Source organism: Pseudorasbora parva, chromosome 22 (assembly GCF_024679245.1).
Source record: "Pseudorasbora parva isolate DD20220531a chromosome 22, ASM2467924v1, whole genome shotgun sequence".
Taxonomy (NCBI): domain Eukaryota; kingdom Metazoa; phylum Chordata; class Actinopteri; order Cypriniformes; family Gobionidae; genus Pseudorasbora; species Pseudorasbora parva.
The window spans coordinates 25,413,504-25,429,436 of NC_090193.1; the positions used below are offsets into that span (position 1 = coordinate 25,413,504).

General features: G+C 38.0%; 3 protein-coding genes across 5 annotated transcripts; 2 read left to right on the forward strand and 1 right to left on the reverse strand.

The window, feature by feature from the left end:
- Positions 1-506: 506 nt before the first annotated feature.
- Positions 507-6,260, forward strand: rbm39a (RNA binding motif protein 39a). 2 transcript variants are annotated; one of them, XM_067430894.1, is made up of 17 exons: positions 507-771; positions 1,311-1,376; positions 1,545-1,605; positions 2,733-2,782; positions 2,875-3,057; positions 3,433-3,498; positions 3,594-3,647; positions 3,745-3,862; positions 3,974-4,126; positions 4,210-4,347; positions 4,429-4,494; positions 4,635-4,839; positions 4,948-5,028; positions 5,133-5,253; positions 5,338-5,443; positions 5,533-5,611; positions 5,704-6,260. In XM_067430894.1, the coding sequence occupies exons 3-17, from the start codon at positions 1,600-1,602 to the stop codon at positions 5,802-5,804; spliced, it is 1,527 nt and encodes a 508-aa protein (XP_067286995.1). In that variant the 5' UTR covers positions 507-771; positions 1,311-1,376; positions 1,545-1,599; the 3' UTR covers positions 5,805-6,260. The 2 variants fall into 2 exon arrangements, with proteins under 2 accessions (XP_067286995.1, XP_067286994.1); XM_067430893.1 differs by lacking the exon at positions 1,545-1,605.
- si:ch211-15p9.2 (uncharacterized protein LOC562650 homolog) lies at positions 5,988-8,612 on the reverse strand. Of its 2 annotated transcripts, XM_067430896.1 has the most exons (2): positions 8,428-8,612; positions 5,988-7,830 (listed from the first exon to the last, which is right to left on the reverse strand). In XM_067430896.1, the coding sequence occupies exon 2, from the start codon at positions 7,785-7,787 to the stop codon at positions 6,645-6,647; it is 1,143 nt and encodes a 380-aa protein (XP_067286997.1). In that variant the 5' UTR covers positions 7,788-7,830; positions 8,428-8,612; the 3' UTR covers positions 5,988-6,644. The 2 variants fall into 2 exon arrangements, with proteins under 2 accessions (XP_067286997.1, XP_067286996.1); XM_067430895.1 differs by lacking the exon at positions 8,428-8,612 and having other exon boundaries at positions 5,988-8,360.
- Positions 8,613-10,534: 1,922 nt separating this feature from the next.
- nfs1 (NFS1 cysteine desulfurase) lies at positions 10,535-15,627 on the forward strand. The gene is made up of 13 exons (XM_067432336.1): positions 10,535-10,852; positions 11,065-11,141; positions 11,273-11,389; positions 11,552-11,635; positions 11,817-11,969; positions 12,849-12,942; positions 13,023-13,157; positions 13,230-13,387; positions 13,464-13,569; positions 13,657-13,738; positions 13,920-14,003; positions 14,156-14,245; positions 14,884-15,627. The coding sequence occupies exons 1-13, from the start codon at positions 10,744-10,746 to the stop codon at positions 14,945-14,947; spliced, it is 1,353 nt and encodes a 450-aa protein (XP_067288437.1). The 5' UTR covers positions 10,535-10,743; the 3' UTR covers positions 14,948-15,627.
- Positions 15,628-15,933: the final 306 nt, after the last annotated feature.

A 15,933-nucleotide genomic window follows, 5' to 3' on the forward strand; every position in this document is an offset into this window, starting at 1 on the left:
CACACACACGCACACTTTTTTAAAGGTAAAAACACTTTTCTTTTTGTACCCCCACACTTCCTTTGTGTTTTGGTGCCTTAAAGATCACATTATTCCATATTATCGGTGATCTATCTATCTATCTATCTATCTATCTATCTATCTATCTATCTATCTATCTATCTATCTATCTATCTATCTATCTATCTATCTATCTATCTATCTATCTATCTATCTATCTATCTATCTATCCATCCATCCATCCATCCATCCATCCATCCATCCATCCATCCATCATCTATCTATCATTTTAGTAATGTTGCCATTTGCTAAATTGAAGGAGTGGGTAGGCCTGGCTAGGGTGTAGCCTAGTAATTAAAAATAAAACCGAAAGTTTCAGTGTGTGTTGATTGGGTTAACTCTGTGTGTGTAATTTATTGTCATTTTGCTGTATCTCCAGTTCACACTTCCGTTGTCGGTGTGTATAACACGAGTTCCCTCTGGTGGGCAGTTTGGCGCATCTCCACTTATGCAACAAGAACGAGACGTGCACGCGCAGTGACTGTTTGCCGCCAGTCATCTTGTCGTTTATAACCACAGCACGCGCCTTGTGACTAGTATAGTTGAACTACGATTACGTTTTGGATTAATACAGTTGTGTCTTTTAGGTTTGTGGGGATTCGTCTTAAACGCCTGGGATTTCAACTGTAGCCGGTGCAGACGGTATATCCGGGTTTTAGCGCTCGTTTGTGGAGTAAGGATCGCAAAGCTCTGTAGGCCGCAGTGTCTAAGGTAAGACGGAAAGGCTAACGTGTTACTAACTGTTTGGCTCTATTCATTAAAACAATCTGACCAATATCAACTAATGTGTCATATGGTGATTTCGTTGCTATTAATTGTATTTAATTCGTGTATGTACGACACGAAAGGGTGGGTAATTTCCGCATTTTTCAACAACAAAACGTCTTTAGCCAGGCAGCTAACAAGCTAACAAAGCAAGCTTTAAAATTCTCTGCCGATAATACGAAATATGTGGACAAATAAGATCGAAACCAATATGTAAGACCGTCATATGTGCTTATGTTGTCTAAATTTCTCCAAAATATGACAACCAAAACATTGCGCGATTTAATGTGAGAAACATTTCAGGATCCTGTCCGCGTAACTTTGTCACGCACGTCCGTATTCAGAAATGTACAGTACGATTTTACACTGGTATTTTAACATATAGTTCAGATACATATGTGTGTTGATATTTGGAATTGGGATTTGTATGCTTGACTAAGTTTGACATTTAAACGCCACTTAAAATGCTGTTTCCTTGCCCGCAGATCAACAACAACAACATGGCCGATGATTTGGACATAGAAGCAATGCTCGAGGCTCCATACAAAAAGGTGGGTGTTAATGCAAGTAAATAAACTCGCTCAGGTATCAGTTTAACTTTCATTTGAAACTGCTAACCAGTCGTGTTTTCTTTAAGTCTTTATTGTCAGATCAATAACTTTAATGTTTCTGTCATAGTGGTTTCAATGAATAAATTGCCCATCTATCTCTTTTTGTAGACTTGCCTATATCTCACCTCTACTCCCATGAATTCCAGTGTGAACTGTCAAAAAAATGAAGGTAGTAATTGCCCAATATATTGATGTACTGTGGTACCCTTGGTTGAAATACATAGGCAAAATGATACATAGGTACCGCCAGAATAAATGCAGTGGATGCACTTAAGAGCTGGTATGAACTCTGTGGAGACTGTATTCATGTTATTGTATGCATGGTATTCTTAGCTCCATATTTTTGTCATACGGAAGTTAACTTCCAAAATGGCTAGAACTAGATGCATGTTTTACAATATAAATATTTGGCAGGCAACCACTGAAAATATATTGGCTTTAAATGTCATAATCCTCAGTGCAGAAATCCTGGAGTTGACATACCCAAGCAAATCCACAGAGTCTCCTTATTCTCTATTCATCGCTTTGAAACTTAACTTAGATTAATATAATGTAAATGTCATCTGTTTTGGTTTAAAAAAAAAAATGTTTCTGCATGCTGCTGACATTTAAGTACTTATTTATAAATGGTTATTCTGCGGTTTTACAAACAGGAATTGATGGGGCTCAGCTTATAATGTCATAACGTTCACCGTAAAATACATTTATCTTGTAAAATATCTAGCCTCTTAACAACAACAAAAGATCAACTCAACTTTAGATGGTCTGTGGGAGTCGCTATTACTAAGCCGTGTGAATCCCTGTTTGCTTCAGGGCGAGATGTGTGACTGAGGTGGCATCGAGCTCTTTCAATCCACGAAGGCAAATGGGGTGAAGATCACTGGAATGGCATCCACCACTGGAGCTCGTTTAGTGGCTGGCTGCTAGCGATGCCACTTTGGGTCTTAGGCTCAGATAGCCTTGGTACTGAACCTGTTGGGCTGCTTGAATGAAGTGTCTGAAAATGTTTTTTTTTTACATTCCCAGCATAGCACTATTTTTTTTTTTTTTACAATTTTTTTGGCCGTCTTACCCAAGTAATGCAAGAACTAGTAAGGAAGAACGTCATTGGCAGCCATGTGGTTGGTTTCTTTCTAAAGGTCCCTCTTGTATTTGTCGTCCTCCCACACAAACCCTATAATGAACTCCTATTTAATGATCATATCATATTCTCTTTTGTTCCCATCCCTTCTTTATCCTTACGACTTGAAATGTTTCGCCGTCCTCCTCATGCTGTCTTCTATCGACCCTGCTTAGGATGACAACAAGTCCATAAGTACCAATGGCCACGAGGAGCGGAGCAAGAAGTATGTTTTTCCATCTTTCAAAAGTTTCTAGTATGTCATCCAAAATGCTTTCTAAATATTTTGCTTACCAACCTTACCTTTTAAATTAAAAGGAAAAAGAAGAGCAAGAGTCGCAGCAGGAGCCGGGAGAGGAAGCGAAGCAAGAGTCGTGATCGCAAGAAGAGTCACGAACACCGGAGGAGCCGCAGCAGAGAGCGGAAGCGCAGCCGCAGCAGGGAGAGACGCCGCAGCCGTTCCAGGAGTAGGGAGCGTGGCGGTCGCTACAGAGCTCCGTTGTACGTAGTTATACATCTTTTAATCTTTATGTAAAGAGGCCACACAGCTCAGATATTGTGATCTTTTTACCAAAGCATGCATGTTAACCTGAAGTAAAAGGATCCCACAGTGCTCCTGGAGAATGTGAAAATGTCTTCCAGAGAACATTTACTAAGTTTGCAGCTGTGTTGAGCTGCCATCCTGATTTATGTCTGTTGTGAATCAGCAGAGAAGATGAGTAGAGTCCCCCAAAACAAGGCATTTGTTGTAATGTGTACAACATTTACCCTTGTGATCACATTAAAGCTTACCGTATATATTAATAACTAGCAGTTGAGTGATTAGTCGGAGCTACCGAGATTAAAAACCTTGAAAACCTTGTTTTTAAATCACAGTTCTGGGCTGAAATTTAACGGTGGTCCCAGGGGGAAGACTGGCCCACCACCTGCCATCAAACTAAGGTTTCTATGATACTATTTTTGTTGTGTGTGGGTAGTTGCTTGTTCTGTGTATGAGGAATGTCTTTCCAAAAGTACTCACTGAAATTCTCTCTCAGTCGTAGAAGATCTCGGAGCCGCAGTCCTTTCAAGAAAGACAAAAGCCCTATAAGGTATGTTTATTTCACCCTTGAAAATTACATTCCCCCAACTAAATTCTTTGCTGATTATAGTCATTCATTGCTTGTTTGTTTTGTCTTTTCCTAACAGACAGCCTATTGATAATCTCACCCCCGAGGAAAGAGATGCTCGCACAGTGTTCTGCATGCAGCTGGCAGCTAGAATCCGACCACGAGACTTGGAGGAATTCTTTTCTGCAGTGGGAAAAGTCTGTTTTTTTTTTTATATTTGTAGTTTAAGTTTGGACCATTTCTACTTCTGTTGCTTGTTCTACTTTGGATTTGGATCGACCTCTAATTCCCTTTGTTGTTCTTAAAAGGTGCGAGATGTGCGAATCATCTCTGACAGAAACTCCAGGAGATCCAAAGGAATTGCTTACATTGAGTTTGTAGATGCCACCTCTGTACCTTTGGCAATCGGCCTGTCTGGACAAAGACTTCTTGGCGTACCAATCATTGTCCAGGCTTCACAGGTGACATAATTAATCCAAATGTGAAGAAATTGGGTTGTATATGTGATCCTCTTGTAACTGCAACTTGTGCGTTTGATCACCAGGCTGAGAAGAACAGAGCAGCTGCATTGGCCAACAATTTACAGAAGGGCAGTTCTGGACCTATGAGACTGTATGTTGGCTCATTACATTTTAATATCACAGAAGACATGCTCCGAGGCATCTTTGAACCATTTGGAAGGGTAAATGTTTCCATCGGTTATTTGATTTCTTTATATTTTCACTTTTTATTTATTTATATTGATCTGTCCTTGTTCATGCAGATTGATAGTATTCAACTGATGATGGACAGTGAAACAGGACGATCTAAAGGATATGGCTTTATCACAGTAAGTTGTATGGTCAAACTGCTTTTAAAGTTTCTCACATGTTAAGGTGCAGAATTTCTGACATTACAAGTAGTTGGTGCCAAGCTCCAGAAGAGGTTATGTATCTTCTCCGAAGCTAATTAGCTTTCCTCTTTCTTCAGTTTTCTGATGCCGAATGTGCTAAGAAGGCTCTGGAACAGCTTAATGGCTTTGAGTTGGCTGGCAGACCGATGAAAGTGGGACATGTGACAGAGCGCACTGATGCCTCCACTGCCAGCTCCTTCCTGGATAATGATGAGCTGGAAAGGACCGGTATTGATCTGGGAACTACTGGAAGACTTCAACTCATGGCCAGACTGGCCGAAGGTAAGGATGTACTCTGATCTGCCATATAAACATGTAAGATTTTCTCATTTTAATGAAGAGCGTATAGTCTAGTGGAATTTTAAAATTGCTTAAACTTTTATCTGTTAGGTACTGGTCTGCAGATCCCACCTGCTGCACAACAGGCTCTTCAAATGAGTGGCTCCATGGTAGCCATGGCTGCAGCTACTGGTCAGTTACTTTTCATTTGGGTTAAATGCATGATATTTACCCATTCTTTTCGTCATTTAAAAAGGTCAGTGGAGTTTGTAGTTAAAGTCCATCTTTTCTTTCAGCTGCTATGAACCCTGGATTGAGTTTTAACCTCAATGTGCCCGCAAACCAAGCGTTGAATCTACCATCGCAACCGATTGCTACACACTGTTTCCAGCTTTCTAACATGTTCAATCCAAACTCGTAAGTAGCAAGACAAAATTACAGGTACGGTGTAGAGAAAGTAATGTTAAAGGCTTGAATTTTAACTCTGGTGCTTTCTTGCAGAGAAAATGATCTTGGCTGGGAAATCGAAATTCAGGATGATGTCATAGAAGAATGCAACAAACACGGTGGAGTCATACATATATACGTGGACAAGAAATCTGCTGAAGTACGTGTCTTCCCTTTAAACATTTTCAATTACTGTACTAAATATGGAGGTTCTGTATTTGTAATTCTAAACGTCATTGTTTTTGTCAGGGTAATGTCTATGTGAAGTGTCCCACCATTCCTGCTGCCATGGCTGCAGTCAGTGCGTTACATGGACGCTGGTTTGGAGGTAATTCTAAATTGTTCATATACTTATCAGTCCACAGTTATGTATATCTATTATGGTCTGAATTATCATCTTGCTTAATTTTTATATTTTAGGTAAAATGATCACAGCAGCTTATGTCCCTCTACCTACATACCACAACCTTTTCCCAGAGTCGGTGCAGGCTACACAGCTTCTTATGCCCAGTCGCCGGTGATCAATCATCCCTGGAAGATTTCAATTTTCAGCCTTTCTCTTTTTAACTTTTGGAGGACAATAACCGTTCTGCAAGCTGTGTCAGTTGTTTTGTTTCCTTTTAAGTTGGTTACAAAACCAGTATGGTTTAAATTTCACTTGTATAGTGTCCTTACAGGCCTTGGACATTGAGAGAAGTTCTGTGGTTTAAAAAAAAGTTTCCTATGTACAGCCTACTTATTGAATTTTGCTTCTTGATCTTTTATTGTTCGTATATAATTTCACCCCTTCCACATATATTGTCTTTGTGATCGATCTGATTGGCTTGTTTCTCATTCGAGGAAGTGTACAATATTGCCAGATACACAATATAAAATAAGTCTTGATTTAAACTGCAATTTTGATCAAACATCAACATATATTCAGCTTTTTGGCTCTATGAGCTGTGGGAACGAAATGGCTGACAAATATCTTTTGTGTTCATTTAGAGACCATAAGGTTTAGAAACAGCTTGTTTTTTTTCTAATCAAGATTTGATTTTTGTAAAGTCCTTGAAAGTTCATTTCAAATAAAGCCAAGATAACTGAAAATGTTTGGTTCTTGCTTTATTCGAACAGTTCATTACGTGAATTGGTTAAACAAAAAGAAAGGTTGATGGTTGAAAGTCACAATGTGTTTTTGAAAAGGAAACCTGGAGATTTAATTAGACTGTTTGAATTAACATTACAATAAATAAGGAAAGCTACCATGTGGAGCATTTGGAGAGTTGAAATTAGATTAAACTGCAAGTGTCATTCAGATATAATTTATGTAATCTAATTATTTTCAAAATACATAAGATTTCATGTAAGCTTCAAATAGATTAACTATTGAAGTGAATAACTATAATTGTCATATCATCTCTGTACATTCTTGCCAAATCTTGGGGCAGACTGAGCATTTTGGATATACGTTTGGGTTCAATAGAGCCACAGCCATCGTCGCCCAGAGCATGACGTATCAGATGAGTTGCACTGTTCTCATCCTCTAGAGCAGAGCGAGCTCTACTCTTCCTCTCCTGCAGCAGTCTATGCATCTGTCCCACGGTAAAACATAGCCTAGAAACTGGCTTCTTCCTCTGGATGTGAGACCGGTGTTCCCCTAAGACTTGCACAACAGTCTGCCTGTGCATCAGTTCCCAGAGACCATCAGTAGCTAGAATCAAGAATTTGTCCTGGGGTCGCAATTTATGATATGTGATTTCTGGCTCTGCTGTGAGGTAAGGTGGTGTGTGATAATTCGGAGATGGCATTTTTGCATTTTGGTTCCCAATCAGCAGCTCTGGACGTGCCTCATATATGCGATTCAAGAGCTCACTGCTCCACTTGAACTTCATGTCTCCAAAAGCCCTGAAAGGTATTAACAAGCCCAAAAGCCTGTCATGTCTCACCACTGTCTTATGCTCTGAGGCAGGATGCTCGGAGAGAACTCGTTGCATCTCGTCTGAGTTGTGTGCGTTATGGTCATTGGTAATGGTGAGAGCTGACCACCTCCCGTCCTCCCCTTGGACCCCAAGAACTGCTCTGCTGTCCCCCAGATTGGCTACATGAAGATCTTCTCGGTCCATGTGAGCCACACAAGCAGTGCATCCAGACAGAGCCACTCTGAGAGGTGTGAAATGAGCAAACGGAACCCCGCAGTCCACCTGGGCCTCCAAGGATATATCATTGTCTAATCTCTTGAAAGCGCTTCTTAAAGCTGTTTGTATATCATTGTCATCATCCTCATGAAGGTCTGTCCTCAGACTGCTGAAGTAAAGTTTGCCAGCATCTGTGCTAACATAGTCGTTGGGATTCTTGTGCCATTGTAGCACTGGAAACACAGGCCGGTCACTCTCCACAGCCTCCTCAATGTCAATTAAAGTCTTCAGTGGAAGTAGAGACACGGCTATGTAGTAGAAGAGACGTTCACTTACTGCTTGGGCGCAAGCATACCCTGCGTGACCATCAAACACTCCGAACAGCATGCCACGGCTCTGTAGACATGTTGCAGCACTCCGTCGGTCTTCGCTTGGGGAGTTTGATGGTAAAATATTACTGTCAAACCCTTTTATCAAACCATACCGTCCATCATAACCATTTGCTTTTAAACTATACTCATTAGCCTTTAAAGCATGGTTTATTTGTGGGAGAGACATGTGTTTTGCATTTCCATTGTATTGTCTTATGAGGTTTAGAATCATTGGTGGATTTGTGCTGACTGTAGATTTTGAGGGATTGAAATGCCTTATGTGCAATAAAGTGCTTCTATTCAGAGTCACATATCCCTGCAGTGCTGCTGTCCATCTATGTAATGACCACTGATGTCTGAGGTGGTGCACTGAAGTTTGAGACATTTATACCAAGATATGTTATGAATGGATTCTGCGCCTGTAAATGGTTTATATTAATAGTGTATTTAATGAGTGAAAACTAATCAAACCATTTAAGCAATCAAGATGTACTGTGCTATGGAAAAATACACAGGCCTACGGAATTAGTACTGTACACAATGACATAAAACAAAATGATTGCATGCAAGAGCAACTGTTGCTTAAAGCTCCGATGTCATAGCACCATGTTATTGATTTTCAGAAAATAAAAATATAGAGTTATAGATGGAAATACCTTTCTTTCAGAACCGATCTGAATATTCTAATCGAGTTTTCCAGACTTTATAATTCAGAGATCTACTTCCTCGTCTTCACACGTTGTTTTAAAATTATTTTCAAGGCAAGTACAAAGTCCATTCTATTTATATTGTTAAGAGCGCCTACCTGGAGCAGTCTTTTTTTAACTGCTCGTCGACAGCGCGAAACAAATTTCTGCAGCAGAAATGCAAAAAACAAAAAAAAAACATGCAAGACCATTTCCGCCACATACATAAAATATTTGGTAAATCTATGACACTAAAGTCATCTATGACATAAAACCAAAAACAAAATTATGATATGTAAAATCATAAAAATGTACATAGATGACATTTTTTATTTTTTTACATTATTTTTTATTTTCATTTTTTAATACAACGCAATCATTATGACATAAAATTCGATATTACGTCATAATTAAGATTAAGTCGAAATAAAAAATATTATGAAATAAAAATGATGTTATGATGTTAAATGAGTTATTTTTCTATATATGCATTACTGTTTTTGTCATAATTCCAACTTTTTGTCATAATTATTGCTTTCTGTGTAAAAACAAAAACAACATGGAAGGTCATTATAAATATATGATTTTATTAGAACGTCGATGTAAATGTAATTATAATGACGTAAAGTAGCGTATATAATAATAATAATAATAATAGATTTTATTTATAATGCACTTTTCATTCCGAAGAATCTCAAAGTGCAACAAGGGGGGGGGGGGGGGGTAACAACAAAAAATGAATAACAAGTAAAAATATAGAATACTACAAACAATCAACCAACACAGAAAACAGAACAGAAAACAGAGCTGATGGTGAACAGAAACAGAGCTGATGGTGAACAGAAAACAGCTGATGGTGGAAGTCTCTGTTAGCTCCGCAGCACACTGTGGTCCACTCCATGTTTCAGATTTCTCCCAGCGGCAGTGTCCCGATGACATCGCCGAGGCAGGACAGCTGAAGACCAGATGATGGGTCTTCATGACGATTCAAACGATGGGGATCGCCGCAGCACCATGCAGGAGGCAGAACATTTTTCCGGGCACTTCTGTGGACACACCGGGGTCGGCGCAGAAGTCCAAGCCGCTCCACGGCCGCAATGCAGGACGGAACAGCGGCGCAGCCGAGAAGCGGAACATCCCAACATCATGCCGGACGCCGATTACGATGGCCCAGATGACGCTAGCCCGGTGCAAACTTCAGCCACCATGCAGCTTAAGCCCAAGGGAGACCACCAGTGAGCAGTCGCGACGAGAAACATCAAATGTCCACCAAACCAGAACCAACCAACCGCAGCAATTCAAACGTAAACATTAGAAGCGGTGGAAAACGGCGAAACGAGGAACAACGTCCTCTCAGTGGCTGCCAGCAATCAGCAACAGCCCCAATTGTAGCTCTGACTGTTAGACTAGTCACAAACATAAGGAAATAAAATAAAATCTAAATCTAATAGTACATTAACATGATCATTTGTGGGTGGAGAAATATAATATAATATAATTCAAGTACTATCATTATTTATATTTGAATCAATAATATATAATAGTATATATAATAATAATAATAATAATAATAATAATAATAATAATAATAATAATAATAATAATAATTTTGTATGTATTGTAATCCCGATTACAATAGTTGTGTTATCTTTTTGGATGTCTTGTTATAGCTGTAAATGTTTTATGTAATGTCTAACAAAAATACATTTAAAAAGAAGAAGAAAAAAATAAAGAAACGAACTGTTCAAAACAACCGATTCGAGGAAATGAGTAGAGTTCCATCACAATTTTTTAGGAAATATATAAACCCCATGTTTATGTATGATGTGTAACAGAACCAAACGCTTTCTTTTATTAAACGATGCTGATATTCCACAAATGAACTGTTAACCATTTCCAAGGGCAGAGAGCTGTTACAAGAGCAGCATTATATTGGTTCATATTTACAATTTCCGGTATAAAAAAGGCCAGGCTTAGTTTTCAACCAATAGACTCCGCCACCGACACAAAAATCCGCCCACAAGAGACGCAGATGACCAATAAGAGTTAGAATAACAGACATCCCGCCCCACTGAAAGTGCGTCTTGTGTAAGCATCCGCCGCGAGTCGAGTGTTTTGGGCGCTTATGACACACTGTTTTATGGCGACAGTGGGCATGTCCTCGCTCCTTAAGTTGTACGAATAATACTATTATTTATCTGACGGGCGTATTGTTTGACGAAGGCTTTAAAACAACTTATTTTTAATATCTCATTGTTTATGTTGAGAACATTGTAATTGTTAAACATGATGAACAGGACTTTATCGAGGAAACTTCTGGGTTCCATGTGTGGGATCTCCAGCCCTCGACTGAGCTTCGCTCAAAGCGCTGCGAACACTGTGCCACGGCAGAAAGGTACAGTTTTATCCGTTTTTACATTTCATCTCATTCTGTAGTCAAGAAAATGCCAGTGACGCAGTTGCATTTAGCTTGTGTAACGTTATTCTAGGAGGATTTGCAAATATACATGAACCCACTTGCATGTAAATACATGCTTGACTTTATTGTATGTCTCTATTTATTCTTAAACTTTTAGTGCTGATGAACATATCTGTCTTTTTCAACAGAGTTGATCAAAACTAGGGAACTTGAAAAGGATGAGCTGAGACCTCTGTATATGGACTTTCAGGCCACCACACCCATGGTACCCTTCTGCTGTTGTCATCCAAATTATGCTGCCATTTTGTTTAATTATCTAGTTAAAATCTAGTAAATGAGAACATTTTCGGCTGTTTGCTTGCCATTTTTTTTCATTGTTTACATCTGATGCAACAGGACCCAAGGGTTTTGGATGCCATGCTCCCCTATCAAGTGAATTACTACGGCAACCCACATTCCAGGACTCATGCTTATGGATGGGAGAGTGAGAGCGCAATGGAAAAAGCAAGAAAAGTAAGTCTTTATCTTTCATAAAACCTGTATGTTTTCATTCGAGAAGCAATAATGTCTTATTTAGATAGCTGAAAGCTTTATTTATGAACATCGAAACATAATATTTAGGTTTAGCCCAAAATGCACTGTTTACTGTAACGGCAATGTTTATTTCCTCTTCAGCAAATAGCAGATCTTATTGGTGCTGACCCAAGGGAGATCGTGTTCACCAGTGGTGCGACTGAGTCCAACAATATGTCAGTCAAAGTAAGTATGGCATTACTGTGGGGCCAGATTAGGATTAGGAGGAAGTGTGACGCTGAGACACGAATGACTTGGCATATTCTAAAATAAACAAAATCGGTGACGTTTATATAGAATCAATCCACTGCATTAGTGATTCAGAATAACAAAAAAATACTTTGTTCATGTCTTTTCTTGTCTTTAGGGTGTGGCTCGGTTTTATAAGTCTAAGAAAAAGCACATTATTACCACCCAGACCGAACACAAGTGTGTTCTGGACTCGTGTCGTGTTCTGGAGGCAGAGGGTTTCGATATAACATATTTACCTGTGAAAAATAATGGGCTGATTGACCTGAAGGTAAGCTTTCTTAAGGTGGAAACATTCACCTATCAGAATAGCACAAATAATGACATTATTTTGCTTTTCCAATAAGTTTCAGAAACTCACCTCACATTGTTTGACAAATAGGGAGTCCTGCCCCAAAAGAGCCCCAAATAGTTTGAAACAATGTTGAAATAATGTTTTTAAGGCTGGCACAATAGATTGCAAGTAAGAATATATATATATATATTATATTACCCACATACCAAGATGGTTGAAAAGTTAAATTTAACTAAAGCTATTAAAAATATTTTTGTTTATTGAAATAAAGCTAATTATTACATTAAATAATAAAAAAATGTATTTTATTTTTTATATTGCTGCCAAGGCTACATTTAAAATGTTCATTTAAAGTGCTGAAATTGCTAACTGGAGATAAATAAATAACTAAAACTGAATAGAATATATAAGCACATTGCAAAATTGCACAAAATGTAACTGAAATTATCAAACTAAAAGCTAATTCAAAATAACGATAATATTATATAATAAAAATTACTAAAGAAACACTGTCTGGAAAAGATTTTATTCAGAAAGTACATTGATAGTTTCTTTTCAAGTTTCTCCTGAGAAAATAATTTTTATCAAATTTCAGATTTAAATATTTTATATAAATTATATACTTTTATAACTTGTATAATTATAGTTTTTTTTTGATTGATTGATTGGTTGGTTTTGTTTGTTTGTAAAAAATGTTGTTAAATTATTGGATGCAATTAATTGAAATATTATTGTTACCATGATTATTTGAAATGTTTACTTTAAAATTAAAGTAAATTACTTGAATTTACATGATAAAATTATAAATAAATGAATAAAACTCTGTGAATCTAATCTAATAATTTGCTTTCTCAGCAATTAGAGGAAGCGATCCGTCCTGATACAAGCTTGGTGTCCATAATGACCATCAACAATGAGATTGGTGTCAAACAGCCAGTCAAAGAAATAGGTAACCTTTATTATCAACATCATTCTCTAAATAGTGTCCAGTCTTCATATCTTTCACATCAATGATGTTTTTGATTTCAGGTCATCTGTGTAGGTCCAAAAATGTGTTCTTTCACACCGATGCTGCTCAGGCTGTTGGAAAGATACCTGTTAATGTCATTGACTGGAAAGTGGACCTGATGTCCATCAGTGGCCATAAGATCTACGGGCCCAAAGGTAGCGCTTTCTACATTTAAATGCACAACGGTTGCATTATCCAAATATATATTGATTGCTTGTGTCTATTAGGAGTTGGGGCCTTGTACATAAGGAGGAGACCCAGAGTTCGTATTGAGCCTTTGCAGAGCGGAGGGGGTCAGGAAAGGGGGCTGCGTTCAGGGACCGTCCCCACACCTCTAGCCGTGGGCCTCGGAGCTGCCTGTGAGATTGCCCAGCAAGAGTTAGAGGTAGAGTTGTAAAAAGTGCTCGTTTTACTTCACATGCTTTGCTACTGCTAGTCTTAAGTTTAAGTTTTATTTTTAGTACGATCACAAGCGTGTGACGTCGCTTGCTAATCGCCTCATTCAGAAGATCATGTCTGAGATTCCTGATGTTGTGATGAATGGAGACCCAGATGAGAGGTACCCAGGTGAGACCCGACCTTCCAGTTGTCAGTTTTCTTTTGTAAGGATCAAAGTTGACTTGGGTTGTAATCTAAAACGCTTTCCTCCTTCAGGATGCATTAATTTATCATTTTCCTACGTTGAGGGGGAGAGTCTGTTGATGGCGTTAAAAGATATTGCGCTTTCATCTGGAAGGTTAGTGGTTTCAGATCTCTGACAAGCTTCTCCTGGGAAAATATTTAAATTTGTATCAAGTGTTAGATGTAAAGATTTTATATAGCTTTTTATATAGCTTTTATATAGCTTTATATAGCATAAATTCCTTTTGATGCGGCTGTGATGATAAAATGATGACTTGAGTGTGTTGTTGTTGCAGCGCCTGTACGTCTGCTTCCCTGGAGCCCTCTTATGTTCTCAGAGCAATCGGGACAGATGAGGACTTGGCACACTCTTCTATTCGGTTTGTTTTTTACATAAAATCAGTCAAAAGGTTTAATTTGCCTGCGTGTTCAGACTTTATCTAAAAGTGCAGCATGTTTCCTTTTTTGAAACATGAGCACACATACTGTAATAAGGCATTCTGAACATTCTCGTGACCAATGTTTTTCTCAGATTTGGAATTGGCAGATTTACCACAGAGGAGGAAGTTGACTACACAGCGGAGAAGTGCATTCAGCATGTCAAGCGGCTGAGGGAGATGAGGTAAGCTATTCGTGCTAGATTTCAATCAGTTTTGAGTCTGACCTGGCATCCCACATCACGGAAAACATGGGAATGTTTAACCCTCTGGGAATCTTCGGTCAAAAATTGCAGAAAAATTGTATGTTGTGAAATATGAATGGGATGACACTTAGTGAATTTTTCTGAATCAGCTATATAAACACAGACTAATCACGGACATGATTTTGATATGTGAAAGGGTCGAAAAAAGTCAAACCTGGCTCCTTTATGGTAAAAAATGACTTCTATTGGAAATTCATCTTTTGGTGAAGGAAAAGGTTACAAAAGAGTACAAAACGAATGGACGCAGAGACAGGGGTGTGGCTGTAACAATATGGTAAAAATATTATTGTTACATTTTTATTGAATTTTGATATTATATGTAACAAAATGCGCAACATAAAAACATTAAAATATATTTCAAGGCTTTGGTTACTTTTGACTGTGAATGAGCCAGGTGTGACCCCTAAATGAGGAGGGCAATATTAATATTTTTACAAATCCTTATGTAATCCCTAATGACTGGAAATTTAACAAAACGTTATTAGTTAAACCCTGTGAACTGTATCTTTCTGCTGAAAAGTGAGAAATGTTATAACCTGTTTTTTTTCCTCTGTTAGTCCATTATGGGAAATGGTCCAGGAGGGCATTGACATTAAGAGCATCAAATGGACCCAGCACTGAATCATTCTCAGCGGATGAAGTATGAAGTCCTGCTGTGCTGTAAATACTTGTTCTGTACAGCTTGATTAGGCAGCCATACCATCTCCTTAGACCTTATTTCCTCAAAAAACACGCACAATTTTTGAACGGTCTATGTGGAGATTTTGAGTGCATTTGGATGAATAGCAGGGGTTACAGAGATGTGGATTTGTCAGTTTTTTTTATATTTGCGAGTGTTTAACATTGTTTTATAGTATGTTCACCATTGCGCTCCTAGTGTTTATATCAGTCAAAATATAATCTTAAAAGACTCTTGTGAACATGCTTTGAATGTTGTCCTGTGCATTTGAGCAAATCATAATATATACCACAAAACACATTAGTGGTCTACCATACTGTCCGTTGTCCCAGTCCTGATACCAGCAGAAATAGTTTCAGCAGTTTTGAGTCAAATGTGAATTCCAAGTTACAGTTTATCAGTAAATATTTTCTTAAAATAAGGGAGTGGATATAAGCAGTGGATAATAAAGAAAAAATGGATGGTAGGTATCATTATATTCACCTGTCCATTAGAAATGTATTGCGTGCAACTTCATTTATTGTCTAGTATAAGCTTGCACGTCTTCCACGCTTGTGTTTCACAAATTCTGTAGTATCATTGTTATATTCAAGAATATGTTATAATAAACATTTAAAACAATTGTCCTTTTTCGATACAGTTTACATAACGTTGTGGGTGCAGTACACGTTTGTTGTACACTTTTAACCAGCAAGGATGCATTAATTAAAAGTGAAAGTAAAAAACCATGTTACAAATGATTTCTATTTCATTACAAATCTGTTCATTAGAACATTCTATTCATCAAGGAATCTTAAAAATAATTAAATTAAAAGATCGATTTTCAACACAGATAATAATTAAGACATTTACAACAATTATTTGTTTAAATATATTGAAATGTGTGATTTTATCATGTGATGAAATAGTCTACTTCAAAAAATGAGGC